At 33.4% G+C, this 21,472-nt stretch overlaps 1 protein-coding gene across 1 annotated transcript; it reads right to left on the reverse strand.

Moving 5' to 3' along the window:
* Positions 1-369: 369 nt before the first annotated feature.
* On the reverse strand, positions 370-3,023 carry LOC120092690 (zinc finger CCCH domain-containing protein 15 homolog). The gene is made up of 2 exons (XM_039050840.1): positions 2,869-3,023; positions 370-797 (listed from the first exon to the last, which is right to left on the reverse strand). The coding sequence occupies exons 1-2, from the start codon at positions 2,968-2,970 to the stop codon at positions 663-665; spliced, it is 237 nt and encodes a 78-aa protein (XP_038906768.1). The 5' UTR covers positions 2,971-3,023; the 3' UTR covers positions 370-662.
* Positions 3,024-21,472: the final 18,449 nt, after the last annotated feature.

Below are 21,472 nucleotides of genomic sequence, written 5' to 3' on the forward strand. Positions count from 1 at the left end.
CAGATGAGAGTTAGTTTCAGCTAAAAATGTGACCACCATTTTCGAAGTCAATTCACTCTAGGTTTTTGCATTGATTATGATTGATAAATTGCCATCTTACGCACACCTCAAATGTTTTCACAAGACAACCATGTGATCCTACTATATATTATTGTCAAACTAACTCATAGGATATTAAATTCTAGATATACAGGTTGCTACTAGAGTTTATGCCAATTCCCTCTAAGTCCTTTATTATTTACGCCAAAACCATGGACACTACATGATTTTGATGCCCTAATGAAATCTTTCATCATGTAGGACCTATTTAGAAAGGAAACATAACATTTATTTACGCATGATTTGTAGACTGGAGAAGACAAATGCATATTATGAAGTCATTTTAGCCCAACAGCATAGGGCAAATCAGCGTAAATTGGATGCATCATTTTCTAGAACCAATTGGTCCAATTGTACAACTTTTACCATGCGATGAAACCTAAACAGATTCATATATGGCTACCATAACCAAAGAGAGGAATTTTTTTGAGCGGAAGAACTACTAACTCGTATGAATGATGAATATCTAATACAATACAAGGTAGCATTTTAAAGTATAAAGCCAATTTCTCAAGAGACCACAAAAACTAGCACCACAATATTTCCATCTTAAACCACCAACCTCAATATTGAGTATTGTCAAAAACCCATGGTTGGTGCAGGAAAAGCTCTCGCCCATTCATTTGCACCGCTCCCGAGGCTATATCTTCTGCACGCTTCCTTGCTGTTTCATCTCTTTTAGCAGATGCCTCAGCATCCTGCAAATAAGAGGAGGTGGCTGGTGATAGATGTCAAACATCAACAACTCAGTTACTTCACTGACACACAAATCGTCTCATAAAAGACAGGTGGAACGGTTTAGGTTCCTTCCAGTGGTCAGTTAACTCCAACAAAACCGAGCCTGTAGTTCACGTCACTGACAATCAATTGTTGAAACATGTGATTTAGAACATTAATAGCCACCAAATTTAAAGATAGCTACTTACGTATTGCAGGTATTTTCACTAATCCCCTTCTTTAACAATTTCATCAAAATTTCCATGGAAAATGGGACTCGTATTTGTTTCCCGGAGGACTTCACGATCGGAAATAATTCTTCCCAAGTTGTTCTTCCCCACTTCTTTATCCTTGGAAATGAAGTGCTTGTCAATTCTGTTTTAATCCTCTCAATTATAGTTCGTCTACATTCTACTTCTACCCTCCATAAAGATTATGATTTTTCATTTAAGAAGATCCTTTAATGATCATGAATCTGAAGATTTGGCTAATCTCCTTTTTGTTTCGACAAGGGGTTTGCCTATCCCGAACTTCAAATGGATTCTTGAGCCTTCAGGAGCGTTCTCTAGGAAGTCTCTTCTTGCCCATTTAGTGTCTGAATCCAATCCTCCTCCTGTCTCCTCTTTCTTCTCCCTGATCTGGAAAAATCCAGAGAAGATTAAGTTCTTTGCTTCATTGGTTTCTTTGGGAAGGTTAAACACTCTAACTTCATTCAAAGATCTTCATCCATGGTTTTATGTCCCGATGACAGTGGTGAGTTGCATCATGGCATGTGATGTGTGAAAGGGATCTACAGAGGCTCTCATTCATGTGATTTGAAGTTGCCACTTTACATTGACACTATGGAGCAAATTCTTGAATATGTTTGGAGCCAATGTGCCTCCCAGAGGTTGAAGGGCCATGGAGGTGGTATTGGTAAATTCCTCCTTTAGTAAAAAAGATTTATTATTTGGCACTGGCAGGCAAGATTCTTCATTACATTGTGAAATCTATGGCTAGAGAGAAACAAGAGAACCTTTCAGCGTTTAAAAAGAATCTTGGGAAGAGATTTTGAATGCAGCAAATTTCAATGTCCTTCTAGGTATTCTGGTACTCTGTAACTATCCTATTTTTTATTCTTAATAGTTGAAGCAATCTCTAGTAATCTTGTTTTATTATTATTATTATTATTTTCTTTCTTCTTTTCTACTTTGCTCCTTTTTATAGAAGCAACTTTTTTTGTAGGCCATAAAGCTGGTTTCTTATTTAGGAAACAAAACAAAATAATCCTAGTCCCTCATAGAAGGCCAGGACTCTAGGACTATCTGAGTAATTTTATATTTATACAGACAAACCTTTCCTTTCTCATTACCCAATTCCTTTTCCTCAATTAATCCATCGAATATTCTAATTGAATCTGATAGTCTGGAGGTCCTTAAGTTGTTGAATGATGAAGCGGTCGACATTTATGAAGTCCCTTTCTTTATTGATGAGGCAAAGGCTCTAGATAGTGAAATGAGAATTGTCTCGTTTTCTCATGTTTGCAGCAACCAAAATGCAATGTCGCTCTAGTGCCCATAAAGCTTTTGAGGAGCAAGAATCTTCCATTCTACAAACTCCTTTTTCATTCTTCAAACTCCGAGCGGAAAATTAGGTTCTTAAGTTGTTCGTGTCTTAGTGATGTAATCTCGTACGTTCAGGTTTGTTGCCCGTTAAGTTGTTTATTCTCCAAAAAATAAAATAAATAAATAAATAAATAATAAAAAAGCTTTTCCAAAACTTAAGCCGAATTGGGTGTAAGCAAAATTGAGAAAAATTGAGACCCTTTCTACAAACAACAGAGAAAACAATTCCTAGGTACCTCTCTAAATTGAATGAATCCTAGAGGTTTTCAAATCCCCAAAAGTCGTTCCACGAAACCCTAAATTCTCTAATTTTACAGGCTATGGCACGGAAATACAATTAATTGGCACCTTAAAGAACTCAAGCAAAGCAATGGCACATCAAAGAGCAGCGATCAAAAGAAACCCTAATCGAAACCTAAGAGAGATTGATGAAGAAGAAGGGAAGTACCTTCTGCCGCTTCCAGGATAGGAACTGAGCTTCCGTGATCGGAACCGTCCTTGGATTATGAGATGCGCACTTCTCTTGTTCCGTTGCTCCTTCTGCCCCCATTCTGTTTACTGTATATCAATTTCTTGGATTTGATAAACAACCTCTACGAATTGCCGCAGCCTCTGTTTTATTCGAATAAAGATGAGAAAACAAAATGAAAAAAAAAATAAAATCAAATAAACTAAAATAATTCACTTATTTATGAATATAGTCAATTATTAATGATAGATCGCAATAAGCATAATAGACATACATATCTATTATGATCTATCAATATCTATCGGTATCAACTATAGATATTTATCTCAGTCTATAATAGATAAAGAGTGACAATTTGCTATGTTTATAAATATTTTCGACAATTTTACTATTTAAAACGATTATTCAAAAAAATAATTTTCAATCTAGGTTATGAGTGGGGTTTAAATTTGGTTCTTAAATTTTAAAATATTAAATATTTGATTTTTAAGTCTTGAGTTTGGTTTAAAATATTATAATTTTATCTTTGAGATTTTATTTCAATTTAGTAATAGATTTCGAAATTTATATTTTAAGTTCAATTTTTCATTAAATATTCAGTTAATTTCTATTAATTAATTTAATATAATTATGAAATAAAACTTAATTTTAATAGTGATGAAAATAGTAAAACTCATTAATTACAATTCTTTCAAATTAATTAATAATCATTAACACTCAAGACAAAAAACGAGTGTTTAGTGAAAATTAAGGATAAAAGTACAAATTTTGAAATTTAGAGACCAAATTAAGGTATAATTTAAATCTCAAATGTAAAAAAGTAACATTTTGAAACTTAGTTACTAAATTAAAATCAAACTAAAAACTTAAACAATAAATGTACAACATTTTGAAACCTAAGAATCAAATGAAAAATAGATCGGTCAAAATATACGGACTAAAAAGGTTTTTTTTTCATTATCATTATTTTTTAAAGTAAAAAATGCTTACCAATTTAGATTCATTTTATCCCATTTGATTTGATTTGTTTTTTTTTTTTCAAATGTTTAAATTTAATTCAGGTAAACCTATTCTCAATCCATCTTAAAATTAGTTTATTTTTTAACTTAATTTTATAAAACATTGTTAAATAATAATTATTTTTGTTAAAAAAAATAACAATAAACTAACCATAAAAATCGAATTTAAATTTTATTAAAAGTATACCAACTAAATTTAGATATTCAAAAATATTTCAAATATATAAACTAAAATAAAATAAGACCAAACTAAGCTAATATTTCAACCAACTAGAAGTATCTATAGTTGCGTTGACCGCTAATTTTGATGTTTTTCTTTTCTTTTTATTTTGGTCTCTAATGTTTAAGAAGTTTAAATTTAGTTTCTTATACTTAAACATGCATATCAAATTTCTTCTTAAAATCTACTTTCAATTGATTGGTGTTTGATGGACGAAAAAAGAGATTTGTCGAAGGTCTTTTTCAACCAACCAAGTAAAATTTATAATATCAATCTCAAAGAATAGTATTAGTATCAAGATCATGTTGATCTTTAAGGGAACTCAAAAATAGTTTTACATGACTAATTTTTTTTAGCTAAAACGATAAATGAGGGACTTTGGTTTGGATTGAAAGCAAGTGAGATAAAATAAAAGTGATGATTGATTGATTGATTCTTTGAATGCGACCTAACTAGATGCTTTTAGTTGAGGAAAGTAGAATCACTCATATTGTAACAATGATAGGATATTGCTTATGCTTAGCTACACATATAAGTCTCGTTTGATAACCATTTGGTTTTTTGTTTTTTTTGAAAATTAAGCCTATTTTATCCACATTTTGTTTTTGAACAATGGTTGAATTCTTAGCCAAATTCTAAAAATAAAAACAATTTTTTAAAAGCTACTTTTTAAGGTTATCAAAATTTGGCTTATTTTTTAATTATTGGTGAAAAGTAAACAATAAAGGAAGAAATTTGGAGGTGGAAGTAGTGTGCATAGGCTAATTAAAAAAAAAAAAAAAATTACCAAATAGGAAAATAGTAATGCTAAATGGAAGTCTAAAGTGCCTAATCAATCAACATATTTAGATGTAATGCATCTTAGACATGTCAATCAACCACATTAAGTTCCAGAGATAAAGCTAAGATGCATGACAAGCAAGTAATATCTCACAAATTAAACACTACGATATTCAACTAAGTTAAATAAACAATGCTTATTGGCTGGGTGACCAAGTAACTTCACAAGTTTAACTTAACTTTGTTATCATGTGATTAAAGATCTCAATGATTACGGGATAAAACTTAGTCTATAACGATAAATCATGTAACTTTGTCTAGTTTGTCAGACATTCACAAAGAAACAACATTTTAACATTAAGTTCCTAAGAACTAACTTGATTTAGATGGTTAAAGATAGCTCATTTTGGGATCTATAAGTGTTAAACATGCACGACACTTAAAAGTGACCAGATTTCTTTTTGAAAATTCTACCACTCGATAGTGTCATATTATATGTGGATATAAGAAGTCAATTTTAATTTCAAACAAGTTTTAGAGTTGAATAATTTTCATACAGTCGCGTTAGTTGATATTATAGTTTAAAATTAAGTAAAAATTATGAGAATAAAATGATTTTTTAAGTGAGTGAAAAATAGTTAGAGGGCATTTTAGTCCTCAACTTTTCTTGGATGGAATGGACTAGTGCTATGAAATTTTGGAATAACCATTCTAATTATTCATTAGAAGGATCACTGGCCTGAGAGGGATTTACTTTATAGTTAGACTATAAACTAATTGTTCATTAGAGGTAAATAGTACTTGAGGAGTTAGATGTAATTATAGGTGTAAAAACGATAATTTGACCCAATTGTGATTATGAGCGATTCGTGAAGGGTCAAATTACTATTGATTGGTTATATTCGTAGACACATAAATATATCTATATTGCGAAGAGTTTAGCTGTGGGTCTTTAGCAGAACAACCTACAGTTAATGAATGTTGATTAATTTAATTAAAAAGTTTAATTAATAAATCTTGTATCATTGGAGCGTCTAATCTGTAGATTCGGTAGGTCCCTTTGCTAGCTCACAGAGGATAAAACAAGGAATAAATGGTTTTGGAATAATTTGAATTGTTTAAATTATTTAAGGGAGATAGTGATTTATATTATTGTGATTAATATAAAGCATAATGTATATTAATACATTATAATATATAGATAATTATAAATATGATTTATAATTAATGCTATACAATTAATCAAAGTAATATATTTGAATAAGATTCAAATATTAATTATATGAATGAGATTCATATAAATACCATAGGTTAAAATTAGTATGAATGAAATTCATATTAAAACTATAGGTTATTAGAGAGTTATGCATTTGAAGATGATTTAAATGCATATTTAATTAAATAAGTGATATTTAATTAAATTTATAATTAATTAATAAAATTAATTAACTATTATATTTATTGTTTAATTTTATAATTAATTAATTAATTAATTAATATTTATTTAATTAAAATTGAATTTATAATTTTATTTTAACTAAATAATATTATTTAAAAAATAACTTCCCTGTAACTAGGGAGTAGTTGTGGATGTGAGGGGAGTTAACTCCCCTGCACGTTTCTTTTTGTAGCTCAGGTTTTCATTCTGTAATAAGTTACAAAAGAATACAGAAAGAAAATTCTCTCTCAACTATAACTCTCAAATTTCCTCTGTCGCTTTCTTTTTCTCTTACAAAACTAAGAAGGATCTCACCATCATGTCTTTTATCCGGAGAATAGCAAGGATTCCAAATGGTAGTGTCTTTGTTCGTGATCGTTCGAGTCCGAGGGAGGAGTTTGTAGTTCGTTGAGTTCATGACATGGAGAAGAAACCTTAGAAAACAGTCTTCAAAGGTATGAATTCTCTTCTCCCTAAAGCATGTTGTAGTTTAAAATGTTTATCCTGTATTTCTGAATTTCTCTATTTTTTATATTTTACAAAATGAATTTCACTGGCACATGCATTCACATGCTTTCGCTGAGGAATTTGATTCCTTCAGTAAGCATAGGCCAGGCTGAGGCCAAGGAGAGCCTAGGCTAGGCTATAGCTAAAATGGTAAACCCAGGCTAGGGCGAGGCTGAAGTGATGAACTCAAGCTAGCCGAGGAGGTAAATCTAGGAAAGACCGAGGCTGAGGTGAACCCAAGTCAGGCCGAAATCAACTAGAGGGGACAACCTGTAGAAGCATTGGAGTTCATCCCCCACACATCCAAAGAAAAAAAATCAATATTGGGACCAAGCTGGGAGTTGAACAAAAAGAGCAAAGCTAATGGAATTCCATAAAGTAAATGCAAATTTGTTTGGGTCACATGAAGACATGTCGAGAATTGATCCTAGCGTGATAGTGCACTGATTAAATGTTGATAGGGATTTTAAACCCATAAAGCAAAGGTGAAGGATGTTTAATAAAAAAACGTAATGAAGTTACAGCCGACCAAGTCGAAGATCTTCTTAAAAGCAGGTTTCACTAGAGAAGTACTAGATTATCGTGAATGGCTTTCTAATGTGGTATTAATCAAGAAGGAAAATGAAAAGTGGCGAATGTGTATCGAATTTACTGATTTGGTCAGCATCGTGCATCTTGATTTTGTTGCGATGTATGCCCTAATGCCTTGTAGTTAGGGCATACAGATAGAGATACAAATATATTATTGTATGTTTATCCTGTACTCTTTTGTTTGTTTCTTTGTTTTCACGTTTTTCCAAAATAAATTTCAAAAGCACACGTGTTCAAGCGCTTCTGTTGAGGAATTTGATTCCTTCAGATTTGGTTATAACTTGAATAGGTATCCATGCAACTCAACATCTTGTAACCTGCTGTACACCTATTAACAGATCAATTATTTAGAAGAACATGGAGGTATATGTAGATAATATACTAGTAAAAAAAAACCAAAGCGGGTCAACATGAAGTCGACTTGAGCGAAATTTTTCAAGCACTCCGAAATAAAAGATAAAGTTGAATCCAAGTAAGTGTGCCATTGATCTAATATCAGAAAAATTCCTAGGATTTATAGTTCATCAGAGAGGGATAAAGGCCATCACAGACAAAATTCAAACTATCTTGGAAATATCATCTCCAACAAACCTCAAGCAATTTCAAAGTTTTAATGGTGGAATAATATCATTTAATAGATTCTTGAATAGGGCCACAGATAGATGTTTACCTTTCTTCAAAATCTCAAGGAAAAGATCTAAGCCTGAATAGACAGATGAATGTGAGAAGTTTCAAGGACCTAAAGACTTGTTTGGTTTTAACACCTCTTCTCGCAAACTCATTATTGGGGATGAATTATTACTTTACCTAGCAGCCTCTGAAACTATGATGAGCTCAGCTTTAGTCAAAGAAGAGAATGGACTCCAATGACTGGTTTAATATAGTAAAGTAATGGTGGGAGCCGAGACTAGATATCCTCAAGTGGAGAAGTTTGCTCTTGCACTAGTCACATCAGCTAGAAAGTTATGCCTATATTTTCAAGCATATAAAATTACTGCCTTAACTAATTTCCCTTTGAGATAGGTATTATAGAAACCAAAGGAATTGAGACGACTTATGAAATGGGCAATAGAACTAAGTGAGCATGACATTCATCATAAACCAAGAGCATCTACGCAAGGTTAAGCCATGTGTAACACCCCACATTATAAAATTAAGGCTAATTTGGGATAAATGATATCTTTAAATCGTTTTCGGTCCATTAAATTTAAATTAATAGGACTTCTTTAGGGTCAATTTTAGTTAGCCTCGTAAGTTGACCAACCTAAATTTATTGAAATGTTGGAGAAAGAAATTCGTTCTAGTTAAAACCTTTAATTTCAAGATCTTGAGTTGATACTTGATTATTTCCCAAAAAAAAAAAAAAAAAAAAAACAAACAAACAAAGAAAGAAAGAAAGAAAGAAAGAAAGAAAGGGAAAAGTGTTTTAGAAAACAAGGTATTAGGTTGTTTGGATTTGTTTCCAACACTTAGAATCCCATATTTATAGATTCAAAACAGTTTCAGAACTAGTTGGACACCTTTCAACAAGAATCCGAGGTTGTCTTGGCGTGTTCTAAACTTTAGAGCTCTGTTTAGATGTCACACCCCGCCCCCAGCCCCCTTCTGAGCTCGAGGAGAGGCGTAAAGGACCGTAGATACCAACTTTTTGTGATACCTACTGCCCATCTGAACCTCTTTACTCTCATAAAACTTTAAGCCAAAGGTGTAAATAACAACTGTTTGATTAAACTCATTTTTTTACAAGCAGTACAATGTTTATACAACTCTTAGGCTTAACTATCGAGTTTACAACAACTCTTAGAACCCGGAAGTGTGACTGTGGATGTGGTAGACCTTGACCTTAGCAACACCCTGGAACTCTTCATCTTTCTCTACCTGGGAAGAAAAACATGAAAGAAAAGAATGAGCTTCAAGAAGCTCAGTGAGTGGTAAGCAACTTCTTAGAGTTTATTTTAACTCATAATAACACAAGCATATAACATATATGAGGTTAGTACTCAAGCCTTTGGTTTGAATGAATCTGTTTTCAACTCTATCTACACACACGATAGATAGTTAAATTGATAAATCATAAACGCTTACTCTCTTGCATTCCTTATATTTTCTATGTCTCCTATGTGCACATAGCTCACTGCTTATAGGCTCAGAAGCTAGGCCTGCCGGCCTTCTGATCATCCCATATGATGTTCCTCCCACAGGCTCAGGAACTAGACCTCTCGGTCCCCTGACCATCCTGTGAAGTTCTTCTCCCGGGCTCAGGAACTAGGTTTATTGATCCCTGACCATCTTGATCACTTAATCTCATTCTTATGCTAATTACTAATTCATAACATAAGTATATATATATACTCTAAAAGATATGCTTAAGACTTAAAGGAAATTACAAATCACCTTGGTCGGGTAGGAACCTTTCTATTTAGAAATTCCTTGATTTCCTCAGGCTCCCTTTTGAATCTTAAATTCTAGATTCAATTTTAAACTCATATTACTTATTATTCTAAGCCTTATTTCGAGATACTTTCTTCTATAAACATGTTCTAAAATTTCTCAGAAAACTTACCTTAAAATTTCAACTCAAAACTTCTTGTGGTTTGGCCGACATCCTCAAAATATCAAGACTGACCTAAGCTTACCCGAGAGCTCGACCCTTATGTTTTTTCTTCACTATTCAGCCTGATTCCTTGGAGCTTCTTCTCCGACAATCTGCCTTGAAAATTAGACTCTCTGAGCTTTCAGGTGGCTTTAGAATCACTCAAAATGCATGAGTATTCTGGGAGAACTTCTCGTCTCAAGTTGATGCTATTTCAAAACTTCACTGTTCGACAACATCTCCTCTTCTTGGAAACACATGGTCTTCCTCCAAAACTGCACTCAAACACTCTTCTTACTATATTTCAAGAGGATTTTGGGTTATGAACTGAAGAGACACTCTGTGGTGGTATTTATAGACCAAAGGAACTGATCATTCTCATCTTACAAAGTCTTCAACGCAAGACACCTCCTACTTTGGAGTGTTTGCACCATGTTTTGCCACCACCTACTCCCTTGCCATTCACCTACTTTCATGCCACTCATCTGCTTGCATAAAGTTCGAGTTTTCTTCCTCATGCACAAGACTTCTTTGCATGAAACTCTATTCGTCCACCTCCTACTAACTCAAGCTTAACCTCCTCTCGGTTCAGCCACTTATCCGGGTGAACTCATCAGCCTTGCGTAACGCAAGCCTTAGCACCGCTTAATCAATTGGCCCATTGTCTAGACCATCATGTAGCTCTTGTACTTCATCACACAGCTCCATCGTTTAATGAATCTCTCGTTGTCGCTTAACATCCAACCTTCTCGCTATTGTTCAATCGTTTAGTGCCTACACCCATCGCACATTTCCTATGCCCCATTGCTTAGCTCCATCGTCTAGTGATCTCCCACTCTCAACAATCTCACTATCGCGTATCTCTCACCGTTAACAATCTCGCTGACGCTCATCGTCTAGTGCATAACCTATTGTGTAGCGCTGACGCTTATTGTCTAACGCATCACGCCCATCGTCTAGCGCATTCGCTCATTGTGTAGCGCTTGCGTCTATCGTCCAACACCCGTGTATCATTTAGTGTCTATGCTTATCGTTTAGCGCCCGAGCTCATCATTTAGCGCTATCGTCTAGTGCTATTTTCTAGCACTATCGTTTAGCTTCTTCGCTTATCGTCTAACGTTTATGCTGATTGTGTAGTGCCATCGTTTAACGCATCACTTCATCTCGTTTAGCCCCGCACATAACTACATGATCGTCCGCCCAGTGCCTTGCGCTCAATGTCTAGCCCTCTCGCTCTCGCTCATGCAGCTTCTTATCATCCTAACACATGAGCAACCTTTGGGTAATGCCTCTTGGCAATGCTTCGGCCAACATGCATCCAAACCTCACAAGCTCAACGCATGGTTGCCTCTTGGCTTCAATGTTTAACTCTTTTTAACTTCTACCAACTTAGCCTTATTAGATCTTTATGCGTTAATGTTTCCTAACACCACACACATGGTTTCCTTTTGACTTCACACTTAGCCAAATTTTTACTAGTTAATGCTCAACTCAAAGCTGTTCAAGGAAAATCTATTCAACACTTATAAATTTTCCTTCTCTTCAACATAGGATTTAACTTATACTTAGTTAATTTCCTTAATTACCTGCTTAAGTAGGAAAATTTGAAATCCAGATTTCACATTAGGCCCTTTCGAATTGATTTTAGGTGCTATAATTTAGTTTCTAGTCGTGGGTGTTCCTTAATTGTAGTTGAACTTGATTTGAGATGCTTAAATTGAGGTTTAAGTCCAATTTAAGTAAGATTGCTCATTCTTAATTATTGTTTTAGGCTCTAAATAAGGTTTCAACTTAAATTCTAACCTTTGAAACCATGTGTTACTATGTCAGGAGCCTTCAAATTCATTTAGAAACACTTTAGGACACTTAGGTAAGTAGATTTCTACTTGATGGGCTTTTATGTTGTTTGTTGCTTGTTATTAGGTTTATATCTATTATGTATAAATCTATATATGCATCTTGTTCTGATTCTTAAATGATAGAGCATGTCTTAATGTTCATTGCGATGGTTATGTCCTTGAGGAATATGTGAACTATAGTCATTGTGACTAGTATGTTGCATGTTGAACTTAACATGTGTGAGTAGCGGAGTATGACGTGTAAATCATGTGAGGGTGGCAGAGTATGACGCATAAATCATGTGTGAGTGACGGAGCATGATGCGTAAATCATGTGTGAGTAAATGGCATGATGCATAAATAATGGGTTGTGTGTTGTTGCATAGCATGGTACATCAAATCATGTATTAATATGTTTATATGTACTTATTCTGTGTTAAATCGAGAATGTCTCATTGCTGTGATTAGTGTGATGTGAATTTATTCTTGTTTGAATAATTATGAACTATGTATGTTTTACATAGGAATATTTGATTTATGAGTGTAGCATAATTTGGTTGGCATTTACAATTGTTGTGTATCTCTGTAATCTATATATATTATTTGGTAGCCTTTCAGGTGTGGGCTATTTACCTACAAGTATGTCTCGACCCCCTTACCCCCAAGGATTTGTAGCCTTTCAGGTGTGTGCTGATGAGAAAACCTCAGAAAGATTGGGATTATGTCATTTTTAGTTTTTTTTTTTTTTTTATGTGAGTTAGTTTTAGAATTGTGGAACTTATTATAGTTTCAAGTTATTTTCAGTTGTTTGAGTTGAGAACTTGCAATAAGCTTTAGTCGGTTTATATGTTTGAGTTTGTTTAGTTTGGTAAGTTATGTTGAATCTGATTAAGTAGTTATTTGAGTATTAGTATTTTGGAAATTTTGGCAAATTTGTTGAGGAGATGTTGTCTTAGATGTTATTAGGAGTGTATTCTTTTTTAAACAGTCATTTAGAAAGAAATTTTGGTTTGAAATGGTAGTGTTGTTATACTGTTAAAATTTTCTAAAGCATAAGAAATAATAAATTAGTTTTAGGTTAGTAATTTTCCCTAGTATTGTGTTAAAATTTGGGGTCATTACACCATGGCTGATTTTGTTGTTTAATTAACTCCAACCACAAGGAGTACTGACTAGGCCGAGGTCGAGGACAACTTAGGACGAGTCAAAGTTGGGTTGGAGGCTAAGGTGAATTCTCTTCAATCAACCCTATGACCTTATTCGTCAATGGATTAACAAATGTAGAAAGTTATAGTGTAGGATTACTGCTCATGTCCCCTCATGAAGAGTGATTTGAGTATGCACTTAGATTCAATTTTTGAACTTCCAATAATGAAGCTGAATATGAAGCTCTCCTCACAAAATTAAGAGTTGCAAAGGAAATAGGTGTTTATAACCCCTTGCTATTAAGTGATTCTCAATTGATAGTAAAGCAAATAATAGCTAAATAACAAGCCAAAGAAAAAAAAAAATAGCAGCGTACTTTTCTAAAGTTAGAGAAATTCTCACCTTATTTCCAAAGTACAAGATCAAGAAAATTCCAAGGTCTTAGAATGCTAATGCCGATTCTTTGACCCAATTAATAGTAGCCTATGAAACAGACTTGTACATAACAATTCCAGTATTGTTCCAACCAAGAATCCCTGACGAGGAAGCTTAAAAAATAAAGGATTCTAGTATAAATGAGGTCAAATTCGGAACTGAAGTTAGATAGAGGACTAACACCATAACAGAAGAGGAATTTGGAATGAAAACAACATGGTTGGACCCAAAGATATTTGAGATAAAGAGAACTACCTTCGGAGCAAGCAGAGGCCAAGAAGGTACAAAGTTTTAGAGAAGAGGGTCTTGTATTATACAACAGTAAAGAAACGAAGTTTTAGAGAAAGAGATCTCGTATTGAGAAAAGTAATTCAAAGCACCAAGAATAAAAAAAACAGGAGCACTTGCCCAAACTATGAAGGCCCTTACCAAGTTGTTAAGGTAGTTCGACCTGGGACCTATACCTTAGGTGATCGCAAAGGAAAGATCCTCTCTCATCTGTGGAATGTAGAGCACATAAGAATCTACTATCAGTAACTTACTAACTTATTTTGTTGTTTTCATTAAATATGTTGATTTTAAAACGCTTGACAAGTTATACACGCATAGACATGTTAATTCTTCTTAAGTAAGCTAAAAGTGACTAGGGTAGAAAAATGGCACAAAAATGATTGAGGCTCGTGAAGCCGAGGCCCGAGTTGGTTTATGGCTCTGAGGCTGAGGTAGGTCCCATTTCTTTTTAGAGCCCACTTTGTAGTCCTTCAAACCTCGATTTGAGACAACAAGGTGATCGAGGCTCATGAGACTAAGGCCCAAGTCAGCTTGTGGCTTGAAGCTGAGCAAAACCCATTTCTACATAGATCCTACTTCATATGAAGAGTTATAGTCAGTTAATTCACCAAGGAAAGCCCAAGATTGGCCCAAGGCTTAATAGGGTCATTCCATGGAAAACATGGGGATTAAGAATCCTATAGCCTTTAAGGCAAGGAGAGCCAAAAGTCAGTTGACGAGCTTGATAGCTACTCCGAAAGTACAAATGCTAAGGAACGCCCAGGAATTTACTAAATTAAGCCATGTCAATGGCCACACGCTTAAACCAAAACTCAAGAGGTGCACATCTTGAGAGTAGAGCATTTACAAGTCCAAAAATGGGCAGGTCAAAAGGCGAACAAACATATTATACTATTATGTACCATGGCAAAAAAATACTAAATATACTCCCAAATTAGGATCTTAATACTAGATCCTTAATAGATTAACCTCAAAATCCCAAATGGGAGTAAGGGAATAATGTTATGGATAATTATGGACTTGTAAAAGATGAAGATAAAAGTAAAAAATGGAGAGTTACTTAATCTCAAAAGAAAACGAATCCAGAAGTGGCTAAAAAGCTTGCTCAAGAGAATTTCTAATAATTAGAGAAAAAAGACAGTTGGGTCAGAATCCAATTGGTCAGTAGGCTAGCAGGCCCGCCTCAGACTCATGGGCCATGGCCTAGGCCGAGTCGAGGGGAACCTCAGTAAATCATTCACACTGGCCGATCCGAAGTGGCTCTCTATTATGGAACATCCCTAGTGGCCTAAATCCAGCCTTGAGTGTCCGATTTCCAAATAGGAAAAGAAAGTAGATTCTAGATCCTAAAAGGACAAGGAAAACCCTTGTCCTTCATTATAAATGGAGCATGGAAGTCATGCAAAAGGGAAGTTCTACTCCTCTATCTCTAGCTTGCTCTACCTCTTTTGCTAAATACTGACTTAAGCATCAGACGTGTTGTGGCAGGCTCCACACTGCTGTTTTCTTTTCTTGTCTTATAGATCTTCTTTCTTCTCCAAAATAACAAATTTATCGTTAAAGGTACGTGAAGGACAGGTGAGTTTCCTTGTCTGAATTTTGGCATCAATGACATATATGCTCAATTTTGGGTGCTTTGTTAAGAAAGCATGTGAGCTCTGAAAATTAAGCCATTTAAATAAAGCCAACAAAACACCCATGTTGTTAGAACCAAAATATGCCACGTCTTTAGTTAAATCCCCATTTGAGATACCAATCTAACATCTCTCTCACCTCCTCTTTTCAGTTTTAGCTTAGGCATGCAAAAATAAGGGAATGAAACTAAAGTGAAGAACAAACTTATGGAGAAGACTTAAGCAAAATTCAAAGAGAGAAAACTCATTAATTAAAGTAGTTCGACATTAAAGGCCTACATCCACTCTCGAATAAGTAGCTTGACTTTTTTATTCCTAATCTTTCATTCAAAATCTCACTTTTACAGATTTTCCACTCTATCTTTTACAATCCTAGAGCATTACTTTTATAGAGGAGATGAAGGTGGTTGATACAAGTTATTTGATGGGTAAATCGATATTTAAGCATTTCAGTTCTTAAGGTTAATTGCCAATTGCTTTAGTAACTTATTTTATGTTTTGAATTTGTTGCAGTGATTTGATCAGGAACTTCACAAAATCTCCACCTTGAACAAATCTCCATCTCAGCTACCAGCCTCATGTCTCAAACACTTCAACCAGGTGAGTCTTCAAATTTTAAAAGATTAAGATAGTAGTTAAACTTAGAACAAGCCACCAATATATTTAGAGAGAACATTTACTACATTCTCTTCTATTCCGACTTTAGAGATGCATATATTGTCTTTATCAATAATATTTATGATGAAATGTAATTTTAAATTAACATACTTCATTTGTTCATGGCATTGCTGATTTTTAGATAAGTGTGTTGCACTTTGGTTATCACACAACACATTCCCCACTTTTTGATTGAAACTTAATTCACTAATTAGTCCTTGAAGCAATATGACCTCTTTTACGGCCGATATTGTGGCAATAAACTTTGCTTCAGTGGTAGATAAGGCTACCATTGATTGCAAATTTGACATCCAACTTATCACATTATCTTCAAGTAGGAAAATAAATCATGTCAATGATCTCCCTTAATTTAGATCATCTACATAATCTGAGTTAACATAGCCATGTAGTTCCAACTTCATATCAGTGGGATTTTTGTATAGTAGACCCTTTCTAGAGGTCCCAACTAGATACCTTAGTACCCATTTCCTAGCTTCTCAATGATTTCTTCTAGGGTTTTCCATATATCGACTAACTAGAGTTAAACAAATAAGCCACATATGATATTGTACAGACCATTAAGTACATAAGGCTTCTCATGGCATTGGAGTATGTTAGTAACTCAAAACTACAAATTAGTTTTTAGTTGGTCTAGTCAATTCCTAGTTTCTAAAAAAAATAGTTGAGATTATTTTTAGTTTCTAAGTTCCTATTCTTATGGAGTTAGTGGAATTAGTTGCTAACAATGTGGAATTTATTTTTAGACTTAAATGTGAATTTATATGGAGTATTTTAGAATTCAATGAACGTTCTTCCCATTTTCTCATTTCTCTCTAAATAGTTAGAACTATAGTGGTATTAAAGCTGAATTCTTAAGGGACTTGTGAATGAGAATGAGAAATCCTTAAGAGAAACCAAGTAATACACTTATGAGGATTGAGTGAGATGAAGTCAGGACCAAACAATATTTCTTTATTAGCCCTACCTGTGTTTGATGGTGAGAATTACCAAGCATGGGCTATCAGAATACAAACCTACATAGAGGGTTGTGATTATTGGGAAGCAATTGAGAATGACTATAAGATTGCTCCACTTCTTGATTATAAACCCCAAACCCTATTTTTTCTACTTAAGTATGTTAATTTATGTGTTAATTAAGTTTAAGTATAAGTTAATATTATGTATTTAAGGAAAAGCTTGAGGATGACTAACAAGAATAAAATATTCTAAGTGTTGAGGATGGTGTTCTCGGGTAGAAAATTGTGTAGGCATGGAATGAGGAAAATTTGGCTAAGTGTGGAAGCCTTTTGTTGAAGGCCTTGATGCGTTGAAGAGGTATGCGGCAACCTAAGCATCTTGAGGTTAATGTGGGCGCTAGGCATGAAGTTGTGCACTGATTATGTGGCTAAGTGTGGTCGATGTGATGTCATGCGTTAAGCATGGGCAATGCGCTAACCAAGCCCATGTTGAGGTTAGGTAGGCATGGGCACACACGATAGAGCAAGAAGGCCTTGGATGTGTGATTGTGACTATGCATTGGCTAGGCAAGGGCTGTGAGCAAGGGAAGCCAAGTGATGACCTTGGACAAGGCGATGGGCGTAGGACACGTTAAGGCATGCGTTGACCAAGTAGATGTGTGTATTGGGTGTGCCTTGCGATGGTAAAGAGTTTGATGAGCCATGCGTTGGTTTAAAGGGAGTTCTCATCTTAATTACCGAATTGAGTGGGCCAACTATCAGGATTAGGAGAGCTAAACCCACTTAGTGGACGTGTTGGCAGCCTAAGGTTAAAAGGAGGGCATGCAGTTCTTAGTATAAAAGGGAAGCCCTACTTCAAGAGCTCGGTTTGAGCATTTTAGCTGCACTAAAAGAGAGACTTCAGAGCCATTTGAAATCTTAAAGAGTGTAACTGAAGCTCTTGGGTTGCTAGAAGAAGATTCTTAAGAAATCATGGTGAAAATATGAAGTTTCTCCAAGAAGATCAGACTCTTGGATAAATCTGAGCCAAAGGTAAAGATTGAAGGTTTTCGGTCAGACCACGAGGAATTTAGAGCTCAAAATTTAAGATAAGCAAGTTAAGACGTTTTTAAACAAGTTTGTAGAAGAAAATTTTCCAAGATAAGATCTTGAAAATAAGTTATTCGAGCTCAAAGATAAATTTGAAATTTTTGACCAGGCTCTCGAATGAGACTAGACATTTCGTGGTCCAATCTTATACAAACTTCTTTGTACAGAATACCCTCTCATCTCCACATGAATAATTAAGATCATATCATTTGTAGCACTTTACAACAATTGTAACATCTACAAGTCGGGCAATATTCGTAGTGTCACTAGGATAAGGTATCCAGTCTTATCCATCTACTACAGGTCATTTAGGTTATCACTTAAACATGATCCACTTGTATGTCTCTACATACATGTTTAAACTATAGATGATAACTTTCGATGTTAGTTTATTGGTTTGTGGGTTTAATGCTACTAAATGTCAAATAAAATATCTCATATTCTATTAAATAAATAAAATGTCTTACAATACAATTATAAACTATAGGACCTTATGAGATTTAAAACATCAACTCTAATATACCTAACACAACTTTTCATGCCTAACTTCAGTTTTAACACTTAAATTTAAGTGTTCTATTTTGTTTGTCTATATGTTTTTGCTAAGTTTCTACCAATATTTATGGTAGACTTGTTATTTTTAAAAGAAAAAATTTGGGAAAAAAATTTCATTGGGATTTCACATAATTGAAAAAATTCCTATAAACTTTAATTGTTATGGAAAATTTGTGAGAGTTTTTTCTTCGACTCAAAACTAATATTGGTAAATAAGAAATTAAAAAAAATTAAAAAAACTTAAACCATTCCTTACGAGAATTCCCAAAATTTAATTGGAAATGAATTAGTTAAAAAAATTAAACTAAACGTTACCGAAATTGAAATTGGTTAACTTAAACTAACTAAGTTTAAGATAAAAAAATTAAATTAACTTAAACTTAAGAAAAGAAATTAGAATCGGAAATTTTTCCTTTTTTTTTTTTTTTTGGTAAGATCTAAATTTAATAAATATATTTTTATTACAAATTAGATTAAATATCTTTTGAAAAAATTGTAAAAACCACAGCTGTATTATGGAGTTGGTTGCAATCACATCTATGAATTGATCAATTATCTCCTTGTGGTTTTTTAATGATTGCAATTAATCCCTTTTATTAAATTAAAATTTATTTATATATATGGATGATTTCTCCCTATTCTGTCTTGTTCTCTCTCCTCCCTTCTTCGTCTCTCTAATTGTCTCTCCGCCAGCCATGAAAATCTACGGCTGCTACCTATGTGCAGTGCCGAGAATGGTGATGACGTAAAAGGATGCAGAAAAACTAATAAAAATTAAAAGACGGCTCCTTCTACAGTAAATCCCGAATTTAATTTCTAGACACTAAACATCGATTTATGTGTTCCAATTTCCAGAAATCGACACCCAAGAGCCATGGAGGCAATCGAACTTGAGTGGGTGAGGAAGCGGATACTCGCTGAAACCACTGAGTTTAAATCTGCCATTTGGATAATCTCCCATTATCTATTTCTTCTTGATTTTGCTTTCTTCATGAGGTTTTGGATTACATGGTTTCTGGAGTTTCCTTATGTCTTAGGTTAATTAAATTTTAATTTGTAGGGGAGTTTTTCTCTCTTATTACCTTTTCTGCATCCTTCTACTAATTTACCTTGAGAAATGATGAGCAAGGTGTAGAGGAGGGAGAAACACAAAGTATATCTACATATAAATTTTAATTTAGTAAAATTAGGGGTGAATTGAAACCACTAATAAATCACGAGGGTATAATTGATCAAATTGAACGTTCATGCACGTGATTGTAAATCCTATAGTTGAGGGGTGGTTTTTACACCATTTTCATATATTTTTTTTTTAAAAACTTGCTTACTAGAAATTTTCCAATAAACTTCTTCTCGGGAGTAGTTTTTTATTATTTTTATTTTTTTTATCAATAGCATTTTTTTGTCCTTAATTAATTTATTTTTTTTACCCAATTTCAATTCCAATTTTTTCCCATAAATTTAAATTAGTTTATTTTTTAAAACCAATTTCATTTATTTTAACTTAAATCAATTCTATTTTTTTTTTTACTTAAATTTAATTAGTTTAAGTTAACCAATTCTAATTTCTGTAAGCCGTAGTTTAATTTTTTCAAACCAATTTCAATTTCAATTAAACTTACGAGAATTCTCCTTTAGGGGATGCTTTAAGTTATTTTTTTATTTTTTATTTTTTTTATTTATCATTCTTAGTTTCAAGTTGGAGAAAAAATTCTCATTAATTTTTCATAACAATTGGATTCGATTCGAAAAAATTTCTTCCTTTCCCAATTTTTATGAGTAATTTAACGTAATTTTTTTTTTACATAAAAACTTTCAATTATAGGAATCCCAATAAAACTTTTATTTCTCAAATTTATAACAACAAATAATACACAAATATTGTCTGAAATTTGCCAAAAATTTTGAGATAAACAAAATAGAAAATTAAAATTTAAGTTTTAAGATTGAAGTTGAGTATGAAAAGTTATAGGTAAAGGTGAAATTGGAGACACTTGGACAAAATAATTTTTTATTATGCAGGGCCTTCCACTTAAAATCTTAAAAAGAAAGAAGTTAAAAAAAAAGAAGTTTTTGAAAAAGAGGTTAGTTTTGTCCCATAAAAAACTTTTGGGCAAATATCAATTTATACCCCTAAACTTCGGAGAGTTGTATCAATTAAAACTCTAAACTAACTAATAAATGTATCAATTTAAACCCTAAACTTTTATAATTGTATCAACTTACCCCTCCTCTAGATTTCATTTGACCAATACCGTGCGAAAACTTATAATTTTAGTCAATTAAACTCCAAAATTTTCATAAGCCAATCAATTTAGATCCTTCATTATGATGACCTCTGAAAGTCATCCATGCATTAAGTCTCAAATACATGTAGACTTCTTTAAATGTCGATTTTACAAAATGGACATTTAAGGTAAATGCACAAAAAATTCTCAAAGGAAATTCTAACTAAACAGTCGAAATTGATTAATTTATGAATGTTTAGGGGTTTAATTAGTATAATTATAAGTTTCAGACAAGGTTTTTCCAAATGAAATGTAATAGAGAGTGTAAATTGATACACGTTATAAAAGTTTAGGATTTAAATTGATATATTTATCACTTATTTAAATTGATACAACTCCTAAATTTTAGGGTTATAAATTGATATTTTTCCATAACTTTTTAGGTTTGAAATATCAATTTCTCAAAATCTCACTTTTACAAATTTTTGTTTTTACTCTATCTTTTACAAGCCTCGAGCTTTGCTTTTATAGAGGAGATGAAGGTGGTCGAGGCAAGATATTTGAAAGAAATCATTATCTAATTAT

The sequence above is a fragment of the Benincasa hispida genome, chromosome 12 (assembly GCF_009727055.1).
Source record: "Benincasa hispida cultivar B227 chromosome 12, ASM972705v1, whole genome shotgun sequence".
NCBI lineage: Eukaryota > Viridiplantae > Streptophyta > Magnoliopsida > Cucurbitales > Cucurbitaceae > Benincasa > Benincasa hispida.